Here is a 27,335-nt window from a genome sequence, read left to right as displayed (position 1 = left end):
TACAGGAATTACCTCTACAATTCCTCCCTCTTCCTCTTGCATCTTTATCCTTTCCCATATGGGATTCTCCTTTCAGCCCCTGCACTGTGGTTTGCACTGGCACTTCCAAATACGGAGCTTTATCCACCTCCCTGGTAGGAAGTGGTGACCAAGTACTTCACAGTTCGACACCTCACTGATGGAGGAAACAAGTATTAGTCTGAAAGATTAGTAAGGAAACAGGCGTGATGTCATTTATTGCTAAGATGTGTCTGGGTAGGGGTTAACTGGTGTTCCAGATTTGGGTTGTGGGTGTTATGTTGTTTTGTCTTCAGAGCTGTTAAAAACCCTCCAGATCTGCTTGAAATTGAGAACCAAATTTATTCAATACTTAGGCAAAAGTCAGTGTCAAAGGCTGAAGGGTCCCAAGATCAGGGTCCCAAAGTGGTTTCCATGGCATTGACTTGCCCATGCTGTTTTCCTTTGACTCATTTTGGATATTACCTTTTTTAGAGTTAATAGTTTGGAGTTAGTCTCTTTGTTTGTAGCTTTTATTGCAGAAAGGAAGAGATAAATTTCTTTCTATGCTTATTAATTTTCTATCATTTTTTCCCGGTCAACACACACCACATTTCTGCCTTATCTTAAAAGCAAGCTTTTTCAGTGCTGGAGTGAATTTTCTAATTGAATACATCCAGTTGGCATTCTAATAGCTTGTCAATTTGCGCATGTTTGACAGCTAGCCCTGTTGCCTTCACAACTAATGCTAGTTGAGTGCCAATATAAATGAGTATGATAATAGTCTGATATTATGTTTAGTCTTTTTCTAAATGTAATGTCAACATTTTTCTGAATCTGTTGTGGTGTTTTCGTCAAAGAAAATGATTGAGAAATAATGAAATCTTGCTTTGTTTGTCGTATCTGTGGACACTGAACCCTACAGAGAATTTTTCTTTTTCTTTTGAACGTCAGAGAATTCAAGTTGTGAACTCATTGTAAAACAGGTCTTATTAGCCAGGGTATGACAATAAGAAAAGAATGTAAAAATTGATGTCCATTTAAAAGAATAAGAGAAAGGGAAAGAAAAAGGCAAAGAAAGGCTGCCCTTTAAATGATTGATGGGCTGCCTAGATCAGGTAAACTCTAAATTAGACACATTTGGATAATTGACCTTCTGAATGGATGTAGATTAAATTTGATTGATCATGTCACTATTTGAATATAGACTTTATTTTTTGCCATTTTTGCTTGTTTATTCTGTTGGCATCCAGAGACAATTAAGGACTTTACCATGTATCGTGACTTTCCAAAAGACTAATAAATTGTTTGGAGGAAAGGTAATTTTTACATGCTGTACCACTTTGGTGTACAAAATTACGTCCAGGTGAACGTTGAGTTTAACGGGCCCTTGGAAGAGATTTGTTGTAATTGTTTATGTTGGAGTACAGAATAGAAACCTGGGCTGAAATCAAGGTCTCTTAGTCAGCATCCTACTGTAGAGCTCCTCCTTTCCTTAAACAGTTTTAACAGGTAAAGCATGAAAAGAAAAAGGTCTCTGGAGGTGATAAGACTTTCCCAAGGTTACCCAACAGTCAGTGGCAGAGCCTGTGTTAGGAATCGGATTCTTTGGCCTTGAGTTGTGCAATGCCACATCCTCTAGTGTGGTCTCCTGCTGCAGATGTCACTGGTGCTGAGCTGGGGGGGGGAGAATGCATGTGTATATATTTATAAAGGTATCAAAGATCAATGACATATTCAGCAGAAGTGTGGAGTGCTAATAGTTCCTCCATGTTGTTGTTTTTCCTGCAGCAGAAAGAAACGTAAAAAGTATTGTCATTAAGATTTTTTTCCTGCTGACATGCTGCCTAAAGAAGGTTTGATATCAGCATTATGTCAGGAAATTTACTGAATTGACAAGAAAGGAGATGTTATTTATTAGTGTCCAAAACAAATATATGCAAATAAATGCTATTGTTTTGTGAAGCTGAGGAGAATCCCTGTAAAACAAAGTCACTTTCATTTCATCTCATCGGTCTGCTGTGTTGAAATAGTGGCCTGTGAAGAGAAAAAGGTTACTTTTTGAGATTTAATGCTCTGAAAATTTACAGGCTTGATGCTTAAGCAGTAATAAGTGAAGCATTAAGGCATTTCTTGGGGATTAATGACTGGCTGGGAGGAGTTGATGGCTTGAAGAATAGCTGAGGACCATTAACCTCCACTGGTCATTAATCTTTGAAGGCTGCCTTGAATACTGAGGTCATTATTGCTATTAGAAAATAAATATTTGAGGAGGGGGAGAGAGGAAGGATCACAAAGACTTCTAAAATATATGGTTTGACTGGTTTAGGAGCTACCCTGTCTATCATATGTCATGCTAGGTGAACAGTCACTAATATTATTAATCTACAGGATTAATAATAGTTTTAAATTTCCACTTATCAGGTTGCTTTTATTTTATTCACTAATTCAGGCTGTGAAGTCCATTAACATCAGGATAAATACAGTTTTAGAAATGTGAATGTAAGGCATGTACGGCTGTGTGGTTAGAGAACGGACCATGTAATGGTGCTTCTAACATTGTTTTCGTGTTTAAATGAGATATTGTGGCTGCCATTAAACATCCTTTGTTCTGCAACCCCATTCTCTGTTTAGGCACGTGGTAGGTACATGATTGTGTCTCATTTCCCTGTCAAGGGACACAGCTTTCCTTGTCTTAGATGTTCAGCAGTGGTGTTCTCTGCAATTCTTTGCAGAATAGCATGGTGCAGCATTTTATTTCCTGCTAGTCAGATTTGCTTTGTGTATGAAAAGGTCTAGAAGTGGCCTTCTCTGTCTCAAATACAAGTGAAAATCAAGCTGGTAATACTGCTGCTGTTTGCAATTTCTGGCCTTCAGCTGCAAGACAGAGAACAGTGTCACCTGGAATAGCGGATGCACAGTGTTAACTGGAAACATGTGTTTCTAGCAACCTCCAAACTGCACTGCTTTTATATGCTGTTTGTACAGCATTTACCACATGAGGAGTATTTTGCATCTTTACCATGGTTTGTGCTGTTAAAGGGGTAATGTCAGACGAAAATCGGCTTGTCTTTATCTTTGTTAGGGTTACAATGCCTAGGGTTACAAAACCAAGCAAATTCATGAACAAAACATTTGAGGTTTTTTCTTCATCTTTTTGCTCTTTTCAGCATAGCTTTCTGTATATGCTTAGTTTATTTTCTAGGTTGAACTACCCTGCTCTCATCTCGTGTCCTACCATCACAATGAGCTGTCAAGGGAACAGCTGATGGATATACTGATGATCAATCACCTGTTTTTTGTGTGTACAGGTTGCTGCTGCTTTTAGTGTTCATTAGGATGATGCTATGTCACTCTTACTCTCAGTACCTTGAATTACTCTTGACTTCACAACTACTACATTTTGCAAAGATGATCACTGAAAATGTGCGTTTCTTTGTAGTAGGTGCCACCTATGGGACAATATCTCTAGCCTTCTAAGACTACTGAAGGCCAGCAGAAGAATATGAAGGGATGTCTTTTGCTATTAGACATAGTTATGCTGCTGAAATGAGGATTAGCCTTTGCTCACATCCAGCCCTTATTTAAGTCAATGGAAGATTCTCTATGGATTCTGGGAAGCTCTAGATGAGGTTTTGGAGTGGCACGTAGAAGCTACATGGCTCATTTTCTCCTTGCCTCAGCCCAGGAAGCACCTGCTATGTGCTCCAGTCAATAGGTATTCACCCACTGGGAATGCTTAGGGAAAGTGAGGCAGGATGCTCAAGGCATGTAGTAAAAAGGATCACTGAGGTGTAACCTTTAGGGTGTTGCCTTTATGTTTTGCAGAAGCTTGTACTTATGTAACTTAGTGTCTGCATTTCTAGAGCATACAGACACAAATACTTGGGAATGTTGTTAGTTTTTCTTTTTTTAACTTTACATTATTCATAATACTCATTTTAGAAGCTTGAAATTAAAGCTTCTTTCCCTACTGATTTTGCCCTTTTTCTATTTGGCAAACACTGATTTCTTCTCCACCCTCTGTGTTTCTAATGAACCCTGAAATTACTGTAGCCTCCTTCTTGATGCACTGTCAGCATCAGTATTGCAGAAGATGCCCTAGTTGTTTCTGTTTCTATGACTTTGAGTGTATATCCAGGGAAACGCTAGCTTTGATTTACTTTACTTGCTTGAGAATATCTTTCAGTGTTTATTGTTTTTTATTATTAAGGTACATGTTCTTTTTGCATGATGTCAAGTATCTGCCATTCCAGTTCAGTGGTTTTGAACTCCGTTTCCTTGTGTACCTGCAGTACATTAATGAGACAAATTTGTTTAAAAAATTGTGGGTCAGCTGTTCATCCAGTGCAGCCTTACCAAAATGAATGCGGGTGAGCAGGCTTGCATTTGCTGGTTCTACACTCATAACTAGTTACTTGGGAAAGCCAAGTAAAAGCTACCCTTTAACTTTAGAGTAAAAACAAATTTATATTTGTTATATGCTCAATTGTTAAGGTACGTGGAGGTTATACAAAAACAAATCTGTATGTGCTCCTTGAGACAGATTTGAAGATTAGGAGAGACCATCTAGTTTGACTGCCTGCAAACTCTTGACTAGAAATTCCTGCCTTGAGTTCAAAGTCCTGTGATTGAGTTAGCACGTCTTTTTTTTAGAAGAAATTCTCAATCTGGTTATACATACTTCATTAGTTTAGGCAGATACCACACATATACCTGTAAGCTTTTCCATAGTTAAACTATTTTTATGCTTACACATATGAACTTTCAGAGTTTATGCTTCCAATTGTAGTATGTTGTTACCTTCTAATGTATTAGATGTTTTCTGTCAAAAGTGATTCTGTAGTCTTCCATTCAGTAGTGTAATAGATTGAGTTTCTTAAGTCAAGTGAATTTTTGAGATTCTAAGTAACTCTTCTGGTTGCTTTCTCCAAATCCATTTTCTTGCCAAAAATCTAAGAATGTGAGAATTAAACTTAACTCTAAGAGGAGAAATGACCGAGACAGCCATTGCTTTGTAGTCCTTGTATTTTGCACAGGAAGAAATATCTCAAAACAAGAAACTTGGCAACAGTAAAATTAAGTTAAAGACTTCCTTAACAGCTGTGCATAATAACAAGTTTGAAAGTGTGACAAAGATGCTGGAAGTCCTCTTTCTGGTTCAGTTTGTAAAATCTGCCTCTTCCTACTAAAATATTTTAAATGGAAGACTTTACCACAAGTGAAAGATGAATTAATCAATTTAAGCCTAAGGCAAGACAAGGTATATGTCAAGTCACAAGTTTTTGGTGAAAAGCTGTCTGCTACTGTACTTGATGTGTGCAAGTTGCATAGCAAGCTATGCAATGAAATTGAAAACTTAGGAATAAATACATGTCTGGTGTTGAAAAGTGAATGAAACAGACTTGTACTGCCACTGAGTGCTCCCAGAGAGGACTTTTTCTTGTAGAAATGAAAAATTAATGAGAAACAGGCGACAACTTCAGCATCATGTTATACTGAAGGAAACTGCTACCTGTAGGTTTTTTGTAATTGGAAAACCAAAAGAGCTATCCAGAAATCAATAAAACGGTTCTTGTTTCTTTGAGGGTTTGTATGTGAGTCTTAACATTTGCATTTGTGTGCAGTGTTCAACTGTGTCCATGCACATTTTCTGACATATGGATGGACCAACATGCTTTTAGAAGAATGCTTACAAGTCCATGCCATACAAGTGAAGGCCTGAAAATAACCAGTAAGTGAACCAAGAATCCAAACATCCTTGTGGCATCTGTATTCAGCAATTTATAAGCTGAACTGTTGCAGAATTCTGTGTTTTAAAAAAGTTTGTCCTGCCTATGCTGCAACCAATGGTTGTAGCTAAATGTGGATCCTGACCAAGGCAGTTGTCTGATTTTGTGAGTTGACAGTAAGTAGGTTCTTAGTTGTTCAGCTGTAAAATGTTTGAAAGAATTTCAGTGCCTTCTTCATGTGAACCGTTATTAATTGGGAGCGTTCACAGCTCTGCCATTAGACAGGTTTGTGGAATTCATTCGTCAAATAATAAATGGGGGTCATGAAGGAGGGTTGCAATTCCACAATTCTGGGTATGGTAGAAGAGTTCGGACAGATACAAGTAGGACTTGCAAGGGCTTGCTGGGTTTTGATTTCAAAGCCTGAAGAGTAAAAAATTATTTCAAAAGTAGCTTTGTAACCCATGGGTGAATTTTATACCAAAGGGAGAGCAGCAAGCTCTCAGTGTAGAACTACTTCAGCATTTTCTGCCAGTTCCAGTGTTTTCTAGAAGTCATCATCACAGCTGCAGCCGTAAGAGGAAATCAGTGATATTGGATTTGCTGAGGTCCTGGTAATCAAAGCCTAGCAGGTAATAATAGAGGCAGGCTATGATGGTGATTACCTGGACCACAGTTGTTTTGCAGGAAGGGAAATTTTATAGGAACTTGAAGTCCAGGCCAGAAAATAACTGAGACGATGACATCGAATGAGTGCTTATTGTAAATAAGTGCAAAAAACAATGGCCAGTTAGAGGCATAACTGTTTAGACTTAAGAATCCAAACATCCTGGTGACAGTAATGTGTCACATCCTTGGTCTTGTCTTGGCAATTTGCACTAAAGGATGATGTTGAATAAGCCTCCTTTGAAACACTAATACAGTGAGCTTTCTGTACCCCCAAGTAGCCTGTCCTTCAAGGAAAAGAATACAGAATCAGTAAACACAGGACATGAGCAAAAGCACTACTGGTTTGGATCAGAATTGTCACCTCTGCTAGTCATTGTATCTCTGACAGTAGCCTTTAACAGATGGCTACTTAAAAGAGAATGGTTAAAAAAACCCTATAAGAGGCAGTTATGAACCAAAAATAAAAAATCTTACTCAGATTTCCGGAAATATATTTTTTTTTATTTACTAGAACTTTGTATTGACTTTTCAACGATAAAATTCTTATGCTTGGAGTGGTTAAATACATTTGTAAAGGTTGATCTGAGAATATAATTTCAATAGCAATGATTCTTTTAAATTGTTTTGTATATTCTCTGTACTTCTGATAGTGGTGACTATGAAAGAACGTTCTCTTTACATGAACAAGTAAATATATTCATTGCATAAGGATTAATGAAAGACAAGTGTAGCTATGTTGATTGCTCTGTAAAGTACCATACCTGTTTACATTTGATTCCATTGCAAAACAGTTTTGCATGAGATTTTTCCTAATGTCTGCTTCGTTGATATTTGAAAACATATATGAAAATGAATTTTGAACACATAGAATCATAGAATCATAGAATCATTTCGGTTGGAAAAGACCTTCAAGATCATCGAGTCCAACCATTAACCATATATGTAGGTGCCTTGTTATCCAAACTTGATTGTTTGGACTTCGAGCAGGTGTTGGGTTTTTTGACAGGATGACTAAAACACTACCATGTACAGTAATCTTACCGCTCTGCTTGAGCAGAGGAATACATTCACACATGAAAGAGTGCAGGAATTGGTAAACTGGATCATTTCAATATTGCTGTATTATTGTTCCTTCTGATTTTTGTCGACTCTAGCCAGTTGACTTGCTTTCTTTGGATCACTGGCTGTATGACTCCTCACCTTTCTAGAGAACTTACACATATTTTAAATGAAACCCTGAGACATTCACTGCTAGGTATCTGCCAAAATGAACACTGACCCTTTCATTCTGCATTTTGCTTTCTGAATCCAACCTGTCTTGTTCTTAATCCATGACAATGCTTTTTCTTCCACATCAGGTTACTACTATGATAATCTTTTGCAAGAGAACCTTTACAAATGCTTGTGTATTTTAATTACAATGCATGACTAGCCATAACTTGCTGACAGAGTTCATTCTTTCCTTAATTCTGAATTGCAAAGCCTCTTGATATATTGTTAATCAAATATTTGGGGTTTGTCATCCGGCTGGTTGAAAAATCAAGAAATGATGACTGTAAAGTATTTAGGTATTTATGAGAGAAATGTACTGGTTGTTTCAACAAGGACTATCACGCTTTTCCAGTGCTTCTCATTTCTGATTTGTATCAATTTTGTCTGCAGCAATGTGTTGCCTGGAGTTGCAATTGGTAATCATTGCATTTCTGAGATAGCTTTGATCATGTGCTCATAGAGGATTTCGTGAACAATCTATCTAATTCCATATGATCAGAGTAATCCCAAATGAAAGGAGTGATACAGTAATCACTGTACCATTTACCTTGGCTTTAATTTGTTGATTTTTTTTTTTTAAGTAGATGTTCTTTGTGCAGTTTCAATAGTGTTTCACTCTTGGTTTTGGAACAAAGATGACAGTTTGTAACTCTAAAAAGGAGAATATTTTTCTTCATTGATATGAACAGCAATTTTCACTGTTTCAGGCATTTATGGTGAGAAGGAATTATAGGCAGTGTAACAGATTTAAAAACAAAGAATTTTTTTTTTACTTTATGAAAGTCCTTAGAGATTTAGATATGCTTCTAATTTGGATCAAAATTGGAACTGTTCAGAAGTTTGTAGAGCAAAGAGATTTTCTTGATGCTTTACTTTTGATATGTCTTAAATTTTTCATCCAGTTGTGTTCAGTTCTAAAGAGAATCAGCATTCCGGCAAACACCAGGGAACAGCCTGTTTGTTTTTCTGTTAGGTACGATATAGGACTTTTTGGGTGTCTTGAAGCAAAGTTTTGAAACATTGCCCAGTCATTTGTGGAAAGAATTAAATTTGTAGGCTCAAGTCGAGGGACTAATTCAAAAGAGTTTGCCAGTCTGCAACTGGCAAAGGATTATAAATGAGTATATCTGTCAGCTGCAGACACTGAAGACAAATGACAAAGTGAAACTTTGATAATGAATGTATTACTATCTGTTGCCATTCAAGAATCATTCAGTTGGCTTCATGGATTATGAAGTTAAATTGTTTCCCCTCCTTTCCCACTCCTCTTTCAGTCACACCACCAAAAAATGGTTTGCAGTACTACACATGCGTTACAGGTATCTAAAAGTCATTGATTTTTAAGTACCTGTGTTAGACTTCTGGAGCAATCTTGTGTTAAGTCTGTAAGAAATTGGTGTTTTGTTAGTTCAAGGGTTAGCTATAATGAAGAAGAGCACTTAGAAATAAGTGGCATCATGCTATTCTAGTCTAGGTCTTGGCACAACTTTTGTGTCCTTAATTGTTTGTGTTGTAGTTTTTTCTTTGTTTATTTTACCAGCAGAAGTTTTTTGTCTGTCAAAGATGTCACTTGTGCAATATGCCTGCATATTACTTTTATTCTATTTGAATGTAATGAGCTTGTAAAGATCTTGTAAATTTACTTTCCCCATTTAAGCAGGAAAAAAAAGCATACAAATGCTGCCATTATATTCTAAACCGTATTCAAGCACTGGATTACGTTTCTGGTCTATTTTGGATTAATATAACATTCCTACAAAGAATTTAATCTTTTAACATAAGCAACATAGGTTGCTCTGTCTTCGTGTTGACTCATAATTGTTGCATTTCAGAAGATGAAAATAAGGCTTTACAAGAAGTGTAATCACACAGTCTTTCAGATCTAAACATCTGTTGATATGGAAAGCAAACTATTCTTGCAAATTATTTAAGTCTGAAATTAAATAAGCTCTAGTGAATATTTTTTTTATATCTGAAACTCAGCTTTTATGTTTTCAAAATAAGTCGGGATTTCAAGTGGTTAATTCCAATGACAAGTTTTCACTGCTTAAGAGTTACCTTATTTTTACAGAATTAGTCTTAACCCATGGCCTTTAACATTTTACCCACTCATGCAGGCATTTTTCAATTAATAAGAGGGCTGGCATCTTAGCAATGAATATAGATAGGGAAGCCTGCAATTAATAGATAACCTGAAACAATAGTTTGAATAGCCCATGATTGAGATTATTTAATATGTAAGGAGATTTTCTCACTTAAAACAAAGAATAAGTGAATGTGTGCGAGATTACCAGCATGCATCAGGGGTATACCATTGTCTGGACTGAAAAGAGCCACGCATCTGTAGATAGTTGATAATTCAGATAATTATTCATTTATGTGTAACCGACTATTTCTTAATAAGAGAGGGGTACAAGTTTGGGGTTTTATTTTGTCTGAATTAGATAGGGAAATGATTAATTACAGAGCTGTATTTTGTGTCAGGTTGTGAATAAATATGTTTAGCATTCATATGGTTGTTTACAAACAGGAAACCCACACTGCTTGCCAACAGTTTGATTAAAAAAAAAAAAAAAATCTTTCAATTCATCACTAATTCTCTGTAGGAAAGATCTTTACGTTTGTGTAGTTTGGCATATTGTAATTAAATTCTTTTAAAATGTTTTAATTAGGCATAAGTAAACCAGAGTCCTTTCGTTTGCTCTTTGTAAACACTTGAAGGTGTCACCGAGGTGAGAGCTATTGAGAGTGCTGCAGGGTATCTTCGCTTTTGAAAAGTACTCAGCTTGAGTTTTTTAGTGTGTGTCCACATTTAATTGGTAGATGGCTTTATCAAATCAAATAATAAATTCAAGAAACCGTTCTTCAGTTAAAGTTCTTCAACTGTGTGTTGGTGCCCTAAAGACCAAATGTGGTAGAATACTTTGGACCGGCATCTCACAGAAATGTGAGTATTTGTGATATTCTCCACCCAAAAGAGAAGGAACATGCCTTCTGGAACAGGGACTGTTGCAAAGGTGTTTAGTTTGCCCATCTTTTTTGCAAGCACCACTGAGAACCACTGAGTTCCCACCCCTTTCAAAGAACATGGATGAGGTCTGAGCGTACGTCCACATGTCATCTGCTTGCTTCCCAGAGCTATAATCTGTCTTTTCAGGGCCAGCACTGGTGAGAATATAGCCACGCGTTGCTGCCGTGGGTGGCTGCAAGTGCCTGCATTCGTTCAAAGTGCTCTCCTGTGGAGGTGAACTGTAGCACTAAAATGGCAACTACAGTGAATTAAAAGGCAATAGCTTGAAGAACATGTGGATTTACTTTCAGGGCCAGTATATTAGTTCCCGGTGGAACTACTGTCATTTTGCAGCTGCTGAATTAGGGTAATTGCTGTTACAATACAATGTCATTACTGTTGTTGTTACTGGTAGTATTTCTCCTTTTGTATTGGCTCTCGATGGACCAGGACTTCATTGTGCCAGACAGTATATCAATGCAGCATAAAAAACAAGTCTCTAATTCAAAGAGCTGACAGTCCTAGGATATGACTTTGCATTACAGCTAGGTCTTACTGGGTGAAAAGGCAAGGTCTTGTTCCTCTCTCCTTCCATTCATGCTTTAATTGAATTAAAGCCATTACAGGAACCTGTGCCCTGAGGTTCCAGCAGGGTCCAAGATGGAAAATGGAGATGGAGAGCTACAATCCTACAATCACAGTGGTTTCAGGTTGCCAAGTGTCTTACCTTTGTCAGCCCGTGAGGTTTTTGGAAGGCTGTAGATCTCATGACTAAAAGGTGTCAGTGGAGTGGCACGGGGGAGTCTTAATGGGAAGCTTCTTTCAGACGTGAGAAAGTGCATTAAGATGACTGTTTAAGTTTAGCTGGTGGCTGCCGTCAAGTGGCAGGACAGAATCTAGGCAGGAACCTACCCTGTTGGTGCTTGAAAAGAGAGGGTGAGAATGAGATTATGGTGGGCCATTAAGGGCCTTGAAAGTGAAGGCAAGGCTTTCCTGATTAATCAGCACTACTATGGCAGACTGTGGCTCAGCATGAAACACCCACTTGGAAATGTTTTTATGTGCTCTCTCTTTCAAATTCTCTTTAGCTACTACTGTGCTTAAGTACTTAAAAAGTAATTAACAAAAACTACATGCAATACATGCATTAAACTGTTTCTGTCTGCATTAATTTCCTTGCTTATAACCATTTGTATTGTTTTCTTTTGAAATACAGATTTTGAATTCATTTTTACTTTTGCAGCTTAGCCCAGATCATGACTGCTTCTCGGTACTGTGTGTATCGGTGAACAAGGTGTGTCTCTCAGGTGATGAAATAGATTCTGACAACAGGAATTTTTCCTTTCTGTGGATGTTCAAGCAGTGAAATTAAAAAAAAAGTTGCCACAAGAAGATATAAATCTGTAATTTCACTTTTATGCTACCAAATTGTAGAGCGAGTAATCTGCTTTGGATGTACTTGCTTATCTGATTTTGAGATCAAAAGGTATGAGACACGGCTGGACTTACCCGTTTGCTTAGCATTAAATGTTACGATTCGGTTTTGCGCTATAGTAAGCTTCTGAAGTAGTTTTTGTTTGGGAGTTGGCTCTTTATTTGTATCTTTGGATTCCTACACCAAGGAACTACTGTTAAGTTGCCAATATAATACAGTATTGATCACTGCAGAAAATCTGAATTTAGAAAACGTCTGCTACTGAAGCCAAGTGACAGCTTTTGTCTGTGTGATAGATGGTTGGTTTTATAACTGAATATTTGCTGGCTATTTGTTTGTTTTCATCATGCTTAGTTTCAAGTGTTATGACTGCATGCATTTGATGCTCATTCTGACATTTTTTGCAATTTAATGTGGGAGTTTTAAATCCTTATAAGATTTTTTTCTAATTCTCATTGAAGTTAACAAGTATCTTGGAGAGACATTTTTTGAGATATATATTTTCCTCGACCATACTGCAATATCACTTGTGAAGCAAGGGAATATGGTTAACAAAGACCTACAATTCCATGTGTTGTTCTGTACAGAACTGGGTTGAGATGTAAGAAGCAGGCTGTGATTTACATGCATCTCCTGTTAATTTGAATGTATATGACTCCCTATGGCTGCCTTGAGCATCTCAACCTTGATTAATCTAAAGTTAAGTTCCTTTATGCTTGTTTATCTCTGATTGTTTTATGCTCACTCCATCTGTTTCTTAATGTAGCTCTATAACTTATTTCACAGTTCAGATTTGCTGATTATATCACTTTGGGGTTGTGGTTAAAACATTCAGCTCTGTTTTTATTACAAGATGCTTTGATAAATTTGTGAAAAGTGGCTGGTAGATCATTATTGAATAATTATTTCTCTGAAGGTGATTCCCTTTTTTAATGCAGAAAATAGGTGAAAAAAAGTTTACTGAAAATGAAGATGATAGGTTAAATTATTAGGAGAAGTGACATCACTGATTTGTACTTGTCAAAGAGTCAGGCCAATCTTCTTCCCCCTTGTTATAAGGAAAAAAAATGTTAAGTTGCATTTTTTGATTTTGCAAGTAGTAGCAAAGCAATCCAAAGAGTCTGTAGAACCACTTTGTCAACTCCTGAGTCATCCCATTTTGTAATAATACCGTTCTTAGCTTAGCATCCTATTTGTGGGGATGTTATTACTGGCCATTAATTTTTAAACTGTCACTTTTTTTTAGTTTAAATTACTTTATATAAACCTTGCGGAAGATAAAGATCATTATCCATCTTTCAGCAGTCCTGTTCTGAGCTGAATATCTTTAATATATAATGCCAGAGCAGCCAGTCTTCCAAAGAGACATTTCTGGAACAGTTCTCACTAATGTTTGGGTGGTAGCAAGTCCTGATGGTCACCTACTGCTGGTGCACACTGGGAAAGAGTCTGAGCTGATGGGTAGTAATCTGCCCCCCATCTCCTTCTGCTGGTCAGGAAATGTTGTAGGCTGTTGTAGGAGTTTAGCAAGGTGGGAGGAAAATGTCCTAATTCTACTTATGCTGTCTTCCATCTAGGGCTTAATGAGTAGGCTTAATGAACCAAGAGGAAGAGGGCATACATAAGGTATTCTTAAACCTGTTCCCTATGTGGGCAAAGTCATAGGTATGAATTTCAGTTCCCATCTTCTGATTGGACTCCTATCCTTGAAAGGATAGGAAAGAGCAAGGAATTAATTCTATTAAAATGAAAAGAGAAGTAATCAAAATCACCCATTCCAATGACTTGTCAGGTGCCACATACCTTAATGATATTAAGTGCTAACTGCTGAGATTAGACAGTATTGTAATCATTGAAACTGGTAAAGGAAGGTATGACTCAAGCATTAACTATTTTGTGATTTAATTTGGACGAGGGGGGGTGCATAGGTGTAATAAAGAAATTATGGATATACGTTTTGTTTTAATGGAAAAATGTAACTTCATTGAGTAAGATTTGGATCTGTCTGGATCTATCTTTTTTTCTCCAGTAGTAGCCAAAAGCAGGTTACTAGAGAAGAACAAGAAGAGGACAAGTGTGTGAGGGTACTTTCCTGATACATTCCCCCTGCTTTCTAGTGATCTTTGATATCCTTGTATTTACTAGTCTTTGTTAGCTTTCCTTCCATTAATTTGTTACTGTATATTCTCAACTCATGTAAGCTTTTGACATAAACAATATTCTGTGGCAATGAGTTTCACACAATAACTATGCTGTATTTAAAAATAACAGTAAAAGAACTCCTTTTGTATTTTCACCATCTCTGGCATTACAAGAACTAAGGACTAAGAAATAAAATTATGAGGAGGCAGGTACAAAATGGTTGCACCCTGTTCCTTTTTTCTCTTGCTACTTGCAGTCTTTGCTATACATCCTCCTTCAGCTTTCCTTTTCTAAGATAGAAAGTCTTAGTTTATTCAGTCTTACTGTATACAAAGCTTGTTCCGTATCTTTGTCACCCTTCTTCATAGCTTTTTCGGTTTTACTCTATTTTGATTTACTTACATGTTAATAGTTAGCTGATTTTTATGTGGTAGTAATTCAGAACCTAATGAGCACAGTAATTCACATTTTTGATGACTACAATGTTACCATGAAAGAACAGGGTTTAATTATTTGCAGATTTCAGATGTGTATATGCAGTTCAGTACCCATGACAATGCATTTTTATACTTTAATTAAGCTTCTTGAAGTACAGAATTCTTTTTTAAAAGTTTCCATTGTCTCAGTAAGAAAAGCAGTGTGACCTAGATAGGAGCTTCTGTGGCATTTCATTCTCTTCTGCATGGGGAATACCTGTCAGAGATGCTTCTCAGGTGACAAAATAGGAAGATCCCAAGTCTCTCTAGAGCACAAGAATAACTGTTCTTCACCTCTTTTTTCCCTTGTGATGGGTATGATCACTTAGTATTTTGATACTCTAGATAAATACGGTATTTATATTTCTTAGGCTATTTCTAAAGAGGGAATAAAGATAGGTTTTGATAACTGTTGGTTTCAGGAGATAAATCCCTTGCCATGATGGTTTGAAAAGTGGTAGTTGGGCCTGTCCCTTACCTAAAACAAGGTGTAGAGCTGAACATGTAATGATGGGGAAAAGAAATGACAGATGACTGTGGTGCTGTGAAGTCTTACGGTGTCAATCTTTCAACATGTGGAGTATCTCTTTAAAATTCCAGCTCCAAGATTCCTGTGCCTTCTATAAACAGAAGATAAAATCTTCATGTAAAGTGAGTTCCCAGCTTTCAATATGGGGAGAAAATCAAAGTCTGTTTTAAAGATTAAGAATTATTTTTTTTCTTGTTCTCCTGAGCAGAAATGCAAAGCCACAATGATTGACTTGCCCTTTTTTTTTGGTCTTCCTGGGAATTAGCAATATTCGTCAGACTCTTTGGTTGCTCACTTTGTATATGTGGCCATTCCTTTAGGACCTCATTTTTCTGTCTGTGGAAACTGTTTCTGATGCTTCATTTGCAAATCATTTTCAAAGTTACATTACTTTTTTTGACTCTGGTTTTTGTTTTGGGACTTTTTTTGTTCATAATGTAAGAAAAGTGTAAGCATCAAGCATGCTCACAAAAAGACCCTTTAATTTTGTACTTGAGATTTTTCTGGGCACAATTCTTACTGTGCAGACTGGGAAGTCTAAAAATCGCCAGACCTAGAACAGACCTGACAAAACTCGTTTTGCATTAGCCATTGCTTTGAAAGTAGCCATTGCCAAATACTTTAGAGAAAGGTGTAGTAATGTTGCCATGAACAAACATAATTTCAGTATCTTGCAGGACAAGTTAGTTTTTACTGTTTCCAGATAGTGGATGACAGATGTTTGAGAGCACATGCATGAGATTTTGATACCTAGTAGACCTGTGGGTATTCTCATCAGCCATAGGTGTGCCTTCTTTCAGAGAGCAGCTGTATCCGTACAAGTCTTGCTATCTCCCCAGATCACTCCAGTTAGATAGGCTGCTTTGATAGGAATCCATGTACCTTTTGAAGGCTACGTAGGTATCAGATATGGGGGGACTCCACAAACAAATAAAAAAAATGAATGTTTTAAAATAGCTTTAAAGTGACATGTTGAAATGTTGTGCTTTGTTTGGAAATCTCACTAGTGGTCCTCAAACATTATTCACATCAAGATTTCAGATCTTAGTGCAGTTTTGGTTTTTGGTTGGGATTGGGGTTTGTTTTCTTTTTACCTTCCCTGAATTATGAAGTAGCTCTGTGTTTACAGTAAGGCACATTCTGGCTGGACTTGTGTCAAAGTCAAACCAATGGCCAGCAGGTAGAGAGAAGGCATGCCTGAAGATGTTTCCAAATTTATAATACGTACATTTTTAATTGGCTGTTCAAATAAACATGAAGACTTGAATTAGTCATCAAATCAACAGTTCTATTTAGTCAAGCCCTTTTGTGGATATTTGTGATTGTATCATTTAATAGTATCAGCTTTGGTAATTTGCCAAGTGTCTGTAACACACCGCAATGCACTGACCAGTGTAACTTAATATTTGAGCAATTCATCTGACAGCAACCCATGCTGTGGACTGTGTACTGCACCAGTTGCGTTTTGATGGTATATCCGTGTTCTCCAGGTACTGCCTCTTTTGAGGAATATTGCATTTTTTGAATTCAAATGATTTAAAATCATTCGGCCTTTTGCCTTTTAACACATCATAAAGTATGATGAAACTGTACACAGAAGCACCCCAGGGCATAGCATGTTGCTGAAATAACAGGAACACATGCTACCTGTTGTATCACATTGCTACATTATTTTTCAGAAAGCTGCTTATTGTTTAGCAAAAATCTAATTTGAACTTCAGACACTAAGAACGTTAGGGAAACTGTACTATGTGCCTTTGAGAAATTAATCTGAAATGCAGAGGCAAAATTCAGCAAATACTGGATCAATTTCATAGACTTTGCCATTGTGGAAGAACTACTTGCAGTCATGCTACTGTATAAACTATCTTGGGTGAGTGGATTTGGAGGGTATCTATAACTTATGCTAACATGAATTCCCTAAGTACTTAATGACCAGTGCTTACTGCATACGCCTACAAGAGGGGTGGTGTGGGTGTGTCTTGGTTTTGCTAGAACAAAATCTCCCAAATCAGACCTAAACATGCAACTACCCTTAGTTCTGGGTGCACAAAGAGGAAATTAAAAGAAATCTGAAATATTGTACCTCTCATCTGACACACAAGAACTGATCATGTGTGGTTTTTCGGTCCTGCAATATGTGGTCATGTAGGTAGTCATCATGCCTTAATTTTATATTGGTCTGCATTCTGATCTGCTCATCCAGGGGCTTGATCTCCTTGAAGCTCAGATATTTAAATGATAGAACAAATTTATGTACTTTTATTCCTTGTATCCATGATCTGATAGAAGAGTTATCCTCCCATATTGGCACCAAAAATGCAATTGTTCTGGCAACTACCAGCTGCATTTTTTCCCCCAAAACAATACTAAAAGCTGTTGTCCTGATTCTCAAATATACTTCAGAAAATAGTACTTTGTGGTCTCAACATTTTTCTTTCCCTCTCTTTCCTTATTCTTATCCCCTATTATCATAAATAAGGATTACATTAGGAGGTGGTCGTGCTTCCTATCAGTGAAAGAATATGCCCGCGTGGTTGCAGGCACTCACTTGCCTGCTCTGCTGTATTCTGAAGTAGGATTAATTAGCTCACGCTCTGGACTGTATTAACATGGTGTGTGTGGTTTCTGGACAGGAGCTGACTGATGTCTTGCCAGGCGGTAGCACAGACGTAGAAAACACGTGACGGTTTACATCTTCATAAACACATCTGAAGTGAGATCACATACCAAGGGCTGCCCGGGAATGATGGCGTTATTGTGATGAATGTGTTTGTGGCAGTGCTCAGGGCATGCAGAGTGCAGGTCCTGCAGATGAGGAAACGTTCCCAAAACCGGCTTGATGTGAGACTTGTCTCACTGAAAAGTAATATTGAAATGAAGGTTCCTGAGGTCACGTTGCTGCCTGCCATGATATTTTGGAATTTGAAGGAGAATGTGTGCCTAGAATTGGAATATTTCTGTTCCCAAAACACGGTCTGCTCGCAGCTGGGCGAAGGAAGGTCTCTGGGGACTGTTTCCAATACCATACTGTGGTGCGTAATCTGCCAGTCCTCATTTCATCTCCTACCATGAATTTAATGAGCTCTGATCCTTTATTTTTTTTCTTATGTTAGTGCTACAGAGGAGTAAGACAAAATCCCAGGACAGAGATGTTCCTGGTAGTCCATTCTGGAAACTGTCTTTGGTGTGGAAGGGTGCCAGAGCTTTCCCTGCTACAGAACCCTGCTTACCTGCATGTTTTTCTTACCCCATCGAAGGGCCACAACCTGGATCCTGGTCAATTAGCAGAGGGTTGTTGCTGAATCATTTTCAAACCAGCAAAAGCCAATAAAATTGTATCCTGTTCTAGATCCTGAATTTGCTATAAGCAGGAAAGACTGAAGACTGTAGGTTAACACATCAGAAACTGGAGCCACAAAGTTTTGATTTTGCAAAAATGTGGTATCAGGGACTTGGCGTGGCACCAAAGGAGTCGCGTTTCCAAAAAACCTTCCTCCAGTGCTGGGCCGGTACGCAGGCGAGATACTGCCATCTCACCAGCCATTCAAGAAAAGGGCTTAATGTACAACAACTGGATGTAGCAGAAGCAGGGCATTTGCTCTTGGTGAGACTTACATTCCTCAAGAACCCCTTGAATACAGGCCAAAAAATAGCATTGGAGAAAATCCTTAATTTGCTTTTCCTACCTGTCAGCCAGTCCCCCCCAGACAGAAAAATCTGAATTTTGTTTTGGAGATTCATAAGAGTTCCTTTCCTCTTATGGCATAAGGATGCATTACTAGTGAATTTTAAACCTTGACCTGTTTTAGAATAGTATAAAACATTAAAAATTGCATTGTATCAATATTTCTTCACCTGACTGCAAGGTTTCTTGCTTTGCTTTTTGTTGATTCAACCTACTTAAATTTATCACCATCAGACTTTCAAAATTCCATCCCAAAGAGGCAAAATAATATTTTGCATCGTTTTATAAAGTAAAATGAGATAGTTTGGCTTTAAGTGGAAAAAATAACCCGGCTCTTCTCTCCAAGGGGATTTTTATATTCCTTTTCCACATTGAATTGCACTGTCCTCTAGTGGCTATTTTAAGCAACTGGTTTTGTGTTTGTAAATCTTTCATACTGCTCTGATACAGTACGTTTAATCTGTATTTTCAAATGAACCGTAAATGTTGTCTGATATAAAAAGCCAGAGGATTAGAGTAATATTTCAAAACTGGATAAGAAAAAGTTACATTTGACCTGCTGTCCAAGTTATAATAATATAGAGACATTTTTAAATGTTTGTATCTGACTTACCCGTTGGAGCAGAAAGATGCAGAGTAAAGATGCAAGTGTATGGCATCTGTGTTTTATTACATTTTATTACATTGCATTGAGAGTTAGAGATAATCTGCTTCTTTCACACTGAAACAAATCTTGTAAATGAATTATTAATAAAGAATAATAGGAAGGATTAAATGCACGTTATTAGATTCAAAGTGAAGAACTATGCATCCCCTTTTACCCAGTGGTTTGGTTTTTTTCTTAGTATTGCTACCTACCTCTTAAAAGGCATAGGGAATAGATGTTTGTCTGGGACACAAGAGCATTTGACTTGTAATGCAGGTAAACTCAACCATCTCCAAAGGGTTTGGAAATTGTCCTCACCTCTCTGCCTCAGTGTCTGTGTCTCCAAAACAGATAAAAAGGAGACTCGCTTTCTCCTTATCATGCTGAAGATTTCTTTCTTAATAAAAGCAATGTGTAGCCTCTAAGAAGCTGAATGACAGTTTCTTGCTTACCTGTAGCTAATTAAATATATGTTCCTGGGATTCTCCAGTCCTGGCAAAGTTGTGTTCATGTAAGTGTATCTCGCCTTGCACGTCTCTAAACTGCAGCAGTTCTTGATGGTTTACTGTTGGTAAAGGTTCCCACAATCTTCTAGCTCTATGAGAAAGAAGCTCTTGCATGTTATTGTTATGAAGACCACTGGATCTTTGTGAGGCCAAGCTGCAACCTGGATATCTGATTTTAGAAGTGGTGAATACCCTTCTTTTTAACTGGGATTCCCTGGGATATTCCCAGAATGGGAATATAAAAGTCTTAAGTGACAGTGCTTGTCAGGCTTGTGTATGTTTGCAGTACTGGATGTCTGGATCCAGCTGTAGGTTACATCCCCTTTACTTTCCCTTCATGAGCTGGGAATACATGTGCATCTTCAGTGCTTGTGTCCCAGCATCCTGCAATGTGAGCCTCCCCACATTCTTTGATATGTTTGAGCAATTTGAGTTATTGTCCTTCCTCTGGTGTTTATTATGTTGAAGGAAGGAAAGAAGAAACAAATGCCTGGCGGTATGCTGCTGGCTTGCTTCTCTTATTTTTTTTTCTGGCAACTTAATGATTTAGTTTGGTAAAAGAATGTGTTTCTGCAGACACAAAATTAGGCTCCGCTGACCAGAAGGATTGGGAGACATGATACATGTTTTAACTTCAAAAAATGCTAGAAGCCTCCAGGCAGGAACATGTTTGCCAGCTGTACCATGCAAACCCACTGTCTTCCATGAATATGTGACCTGTGGCATCCTGGAGAAGAAAACTTGACAAATACAGTCTGCTGCATACTGTCTGGGTACACTTTTAGCTGATGGAAGAGTTAGGAGTGGTCAATAAATTAATTCAGTTAGCTTGAAATGTAAAGGTGTTTTTTTCAGATTTCAGTCAAAGCAAACTAAGCAAGTTCTTTGCTAGTGTAGCTTTTAATTTGCTGCAGATGTAGTTTTACTGACGGTGAGTGGCTTGTTTTCAACTAAAATAAATGGATTGAGCTTCAGAGCAAGAATTTACAGCAAGGTCAGAGATTGTATTGGTGATTTTATAATATAAAATATGTGTGAGTCACTGTCTGAGTGTTCATGCATCTGTGTGTGCATATAAGGAAGAAGAAGATGCATTCAAAGTCACAAGGCATGCATCTGACTGCTAATAGTTGGAAAACTGTTGTCTTTCCTGCTGTCATCATCAGACGAGATAATGTGGGGGTTTTTTTGAAAGAGTTTCTCATAAAAAATACACTAGCAGAAACTTTGATTAAAGGGATCTGAACACTGGAATAATTAACAAGTTTTTGAGCTATCTTTATGTCAGCCATCCTGAAATATTTTGTTAAAACACATAATAAAAAACCACACACATTCCAGTATACATTTTCAGTAGTATTCAGAAGAGATCTGTGCTGTACAATCATGGTCGTGGTGACTTGAGGTTTGATTTTTATTGGACAGTTCTCTAGTTGTATTTCTGGCCTCACATTTTTGTACATAACTAATATTCATTCTGATCCTGAAAGGCAATAGCTAAGAAAGTGGTTTCACAATTGGCTTAACGCATTCCCACCTTCTCCTAGGTCCTAAGAGCACATTGGAGGTTCTTTCTTGCTTCAGGGCCAGTGTTCATGTGTCTGCAGGGTCAGTCAGATCCAGGAGCTGCTTTGGCATCCGCATGGCTCAGATGCTAATACAAGCACGGGAGAGGGGTGTTTTGATTATGAAACCTCAGCCTAAATTAATTTGCATTCGTGTTTGGATTTCTGTTTTATGTGAGATTCAGAGCTTTACCTTGTATGAAGTATCTGCCATTGTTTAGTGCTGCAACGCGTTGTTATCCTAAGCCTGTTGTAATTGTTCTGTGGTAATAACAAAGGTGGAAAATGAAAGAGAAATAACAACTTGGAAGTGTCAAGTTTTTGTCCTCTCTCTTTTTGTGTACAGAATTTGCGGTGGTAGTGTGGACTCTGAAGGTCAGCAGACTGGAATGCAGCGGCTGCAGACAGCGAGACGTCCTGTGTATAGATTTATAAATGGGCTGTAGGAAAGGTGAAATTCTTTATAGGTGCTGCCTGTATTAATCCTTAAGTGTATGATGATCAGATGTCAGCGTGCATTTTGTTAAGTCTAAGAATGTTTTAGAAGGAAAAAAAAAGAAGATAATATAGTAAATGTACACACACACTATATCTATTTTTTAGAGTGCAGGCAGGTATGCTAAAGCTGCTTCTGCTGTAAAGTGCCCTTAGTTGCATGGAACCTGGCAGCCTTGTGGATTATGTGGGTGATCCAATACAAATCTAACAGTAATCTCCTAGCACTGTTACTTCAGTTAGTATACAATTACACTTATTTGGGGTGGAGGTTTTTTGGTGCCAAACATTCAAAGCAGAATTGCAGGCTTTGTCAAGGCTCACTTTAACAAAAAGTCACTGTAAATTAAAACTGTTAGTTTTATTAATAAAGCAACATAGACTTTATATAGCTATAGCTATTCATAAATATATCTAATCTCTTATATAAAGAGAGAAAAGGCCATCTTGCGTGTCTGCATATATGTTCATATAGTATTTAGGAGCTGTGGGATTAATGGGTATTCCAGTGTTTGCAAAGATTCAATACCATATCTAGCACAAAGACAGTGATAATGCAGCAATCCCTTAGTTTCTGTCACTTTTGCTTCCCAGCATTGGTGCTTAGACCTGGCAGACTGCGGGTTGTTACCACTATTGATGGTGATGTCTTCATGCTATTGTGGGTTCCCTTACATCTCCAGAGGAGTCCATAATCAGTTGCAAGTACGTTTGATGTTGATTTCTCATCTATCAATTGTTTTGGTGGATGGAAAGAACCTAAAATGTGAATGTGTCCTGGTTTCAGCTGGTGACAGTATCCACCCCTTATTCTATACCATTGACGTCATGCACAGTTCCCATACCTTTAGTTACATCCTGATCAATCATCACCTTTCCATTCCTTTAAGACATATGAGCAATGATATATATATATGTATACACACACAGAGATATCATTCCTTTAGTTCATGGGTCATGTTCATAAAATGTTCATTGAGTTCATTTAGTTTCCCACTCTGGGCTCCATCTCTCATACCAGTCTTTCTGGGCAGGAGGGATGGTGCAAAGTCCTCTCAGTCGGTAGAGCAGAATTGGGCTTCAGTGCAGTGTGACAAGCAGGTGACATTTGGCGCAGCAGGAGGATGGTGTGCACCGTTGGATTGTTGCATGCTGGAGTCAGTTCTGGTTCCATCACTACTGCTATCTTTAGTTTCCTTAATAATGTTGTTGAAATACAAAATTATTTTGTAAGGCATGCTGTTGGGTAAAAGTGGTTATTAGAATAATAATGCTATTAAGTAACCTATCTTGTGTGTAGACAGTTTGTCCTCTCCTTAGTATGTCTAATAGTCCATATGCATTAGATACTGAGCATGTAATGGTTCTGGTATACAATGGGAGGTTTATTTTTCTTATAGACTTAAATAATACGGAGATTGTGCATTCTCTGTGCACATGAAATACTGAAAATCTTTTCATCCATCTACTGGGTTTGAATGTTAAAGTTCTTCCAGCTGGAAATGCAAGATCTAGTCAGGCTACAGAAGCATATAAAAACAATGTTCACAAATTTCAGCGGAGTTAAAGTGAATCTCAGCATCATTTGGACTGATCTTTTGGCTTATTTGGAAGATTACAATAAAACCCAAGATTGAATTCTCTACCTGATTCAGTTTCTTATTGATTGAATCCTTTTAGACTCCTCTCTAATTTAACAGTGTATTTTTATTAAAGCCAAGCATACAAACATCAATTATCCAAGCTGCATCTAATTTTCTTCAACATTTTTTTTTTCCTTTTGCTGCCAATGGATTAGAAGACCTGATTAGAATTCAGCTTGAAAGCTGAAAAGCAGATCCTTAAATGAGAATGTCTGCATTAGGAATTAAAATATCTGTACTGGGCATAAAATCCTCCTCCTTATCTCTAATAACGTAAACACGCTTTGTTAAGTTGATCTGTCACATGCCTGGTGCAATATCCCTGTATTAGGAGCATGTATTAGAAAGGGCAGAATGGGTCTGTGGCTTGTCCCACTGTTAGAATCCATCACCAGTATATTTTAACATCAAAGTGCTTTGCATAGATACCTCTCTACCACAAGGGTTAATGTGGTAAGAGTTTGAAGGGCTCGATTTTTTTCTTCTCGTGTTTTTGCCTCGTAAAACCAAGAATGTTTGCATGTGCACAAGCAGTAGGAGCAAGGCAGAGGAGGGGCCTTCTAAGGTTTCACTGTTGGTAGCTTCTACAGAGTTTAGGATTTTGTAACAATGCAAAGGTGAAATAATTGCAATGGCATCACCAACTTAATATCCAGAAAACCCTGAACTGGTAAATGCATGCATTTAACATGACATTAAAGTGTGGGACCATGTCTAAACTCTTAAGAAAGAGTTACAAAATTAATTAAATTGTGTGTTTTGATTGGACTGGATTACGATTTTCCTTCTGATACCTAGCGTGCTCTGCCTGTGATGAGGAAGCCAGGTCATGAGCCATATGCAGGCTGTTACTGTGCAGGCTTTACGAACTGAAGCAGTTGCTGTCGTGTACTCGATCATCATACCTAATTTCAGTGGGAGAAATTTGGATATCAGGATTTTAAGGGAGTTTATTATTCATTATTGCTGTATTTATGTAGTATTAGAGATGTTTCATGCTTTGAAAAGGCACACAAGAATTCTCTTTATAGTATCAGGATGCCCAGAAGAGTGAGCAAATCTTAACTGGATGACTCCACTGCAAATAGTAAGAGGAGACATGTAGCAGGGGCAGGCAGCATCCTAGCACATGAGCACTGGAAAACTAGATGAAAGAGTTGGTGTCTAATAAGCTCGAGAGGAGAAAATGGGGCTGTGTCCCGTATGGTCAGATGGGAATTGTTCTGACCACTTTTGGGTGGCCTTATGAAAAGTCTTGGAGTTGGAAGGAGCAGCAGGTGATAAGACAGATGTCAATGAGGTGGTCCCATTGCCATCTTCATTTTACAACTGTAGTGCTAGCATTGGAGTTCGATAGTGCAATGTAAACACTGCATATTCTTCTAGTAAGTGATGTTTTTGCAGTCTAGGGTACTGCTTAAGGAGTGAAATGATTTCTTGTGGGAAGTAAAGTATTTGTTGAGATTTTTTTTTCCTTTTTTATTGCTGCATTATGGATGGCAGTATTAGTAACAGTGGTGAGCTTTCAATCTGTGTGTGTGACTGCACATCACAGGAGTTAATTGTCACATTTTGTCTGCAGAGAAATATTAAATGTGATAGTGCAGAGCTATAAACATGTGTGACTGCAGGGAATTTTCTTGGTGCTGGTACGAGTCTGGCTACCCAGAGGTGGGCAAAGTGAATCTGTTCATCTTGTGCAATGAGTTAAGCATAATTGCGGTTGACATCACGCACAAGTGAAATCCAGTGATATTTCATTCCTTCAAACCTAATCTCCTCTTTATCTTTTCGTATTTTGAGTCAACATGATTCTGGCAAAGCTTGTTTGTGACACCCAGTGAAGCTTATTGTAGAGTACCCTGAATGTTGTGGATTAGCCCCACTGTGGAACGAGAAACAGCATAGCTGCATCTGTATGCTGTCTCCCTGGACTTAGTAAGCCATGGTGGAAAGCCTGGTGTATGAACTTGGGTTCAATATTATACTACCTTACCAAGTGGAAAGAAACCATATTAATATCTTGTATGTATTAATGTCTGGTGTGTTGTGAAGGGTAATTTAATTGTGAATTGGGTGCAAGAATTTCAGTTTCCAGAAACTGATGAATAGCAGTTTTTTGAGGTTATCAGTTAATCTGTTGTAATGAATGCTCTTCATTACATGCCTCTCCTTGTTAATTAGAAGGGATTTTTACTCCTCTTTATCAAGTCAGGGCAAGTATATTACCTTTGCCTCTGTACTACTTATGATAAAGTGTGTATCCAGATCGTTTTGTGAAGTGTCCACATGAATATTTAATTGCATGTGCATCCACACATTCATACGCTGTCTTTTCTGAGCTCCAAGCTCTGATGATTATTCAAAACATTAAAAAATCCAAAATATAGATTGTTTAATCTCTTCTTATACTTATCAGTAGAAATTCGCCTTTTCTGTGTAATAATGTGTTTATGACATTAATTACCATGCCAGTTTAGACCAAGGCAATTAATCACTGCTACACATGACAGAAACAATAGACTCAGAATCAAGTACAGAGGTGAGACTTGTACCTTCCATAAATGAGAACCTGCCTGACAGAAGGGAATTTGTACCCTGGTTTGGATCTTTTACCTGTATTTATTTGAAAAACAAAGCCAAAACAAAACACAAAGAAAAAACCCACCTATTTCCTGCTCTGTTTCTTTCCTACAGGTTGAAGCAATACTTGTAAACATATTTGGTGGGATCGTGAACTGTGCCATTATAGCCAATGGTATTACCAAAGCCTGCCGAGAGCTTGAGCTGAAAGTACCTCTGGTGGTCAGACTGGAAGGTGAGTGCTAATGGTTTCAGACAAAAATTGTCCCTCAGGGGCACAGTAATCCGCTTCGGCTCTCTTCGATCTCTAAGCTCTAAACAGATTAGTCCCACACAATACGAGTGTGTCCAATTCTTCATCCATAGCATGGCCTGAAGTCAATAAGCTCTTTCCTTACATATTGCTGTATTCCTGGTCCCTGGTGGTACTTGAAGCAATGAAATTTTGCAATGAAAGCATTATGGTTTTGCTTGTAAGATTTGCAATGCAAATAGAAATTATTTTGATGCAAGTTTCTGTTTACTGGAAGGTATTTCTTTTTCAAATGATTTTTTTTACTGAATGCAATTCCATTATTGCTAAACCTGCAGCAATATATAGTTTTCTTAAATTTACTCCAATACCATAATTAAAAGAAAGATGTTAGAAACAGTATTTTTGAGAGAGAGATTACTGTAATATGTTCTTCTGCCCAAATATCCAATCCAGCTAAAATCCATTAAAAAACAGATTTGGTAATGGTAAGGAATATTTTTTTTTAGTACATCCAGCATTGTTAAACTGGAAACAAAAAAGTAATAGGGAGGTAAGGAAGAGCGCTCTTCAGCAGTTATTGGCTTTAACATAATGGCAGTGGATATAGAGTTCTGTCTCCAATTTCTGAGAAGTACCCTGAAGGAGGAAGGGAGATTCTTCTTCTGCCATTGAATGAGAAAGTGCTTTGATT

At 37.7% G+C, this 27,335-nt stretch overlaps 1 protein-coding gene across 1 annotated transcript in view; it reads left to right on the top strand.

Annotated features, from left to right (window-relative positions):
- The window catches only part of SUCLG2 (succinate-CoA ligase GDP-forming subunit beta), a 135,494-nt gene that overhangs the window by 99,448 nt on the left and 8,711 nt on the right, over positions 1 to 27,335 (top strand). Inside the window, exon 10 of the mRNA XM_052777751.1 lies at positions 26,503 to 26,623. Coding sequence (XP_052633711.1) covers positions 26,503 to 26,623 — 121 coding nt within the window. The remainder of the gene's footprint in view (positions 1 to 26,502; positions 26,624 to 27,335) is intronic.

This window comes from Harpia harpyja, chromosome Z, assembly GCF_026419915.1.
Source record: "Harpia harpyja isolate bHarHar1 chromosome Z, bHarHar1 primary haplotype, whole genome shotgun sequence".
NCBI classification, from domain to species: domain Eukaryota; kingdom Metazoa; phylum Chordata; class Aves; order Accipitriformes; family Accipitridae; genus Harpia; species Harpia harpyja.
Note: the sequence above shows the minus strand (reverse complement) of the source record. Positions and strands in the feature narration are given on the sequence as shown.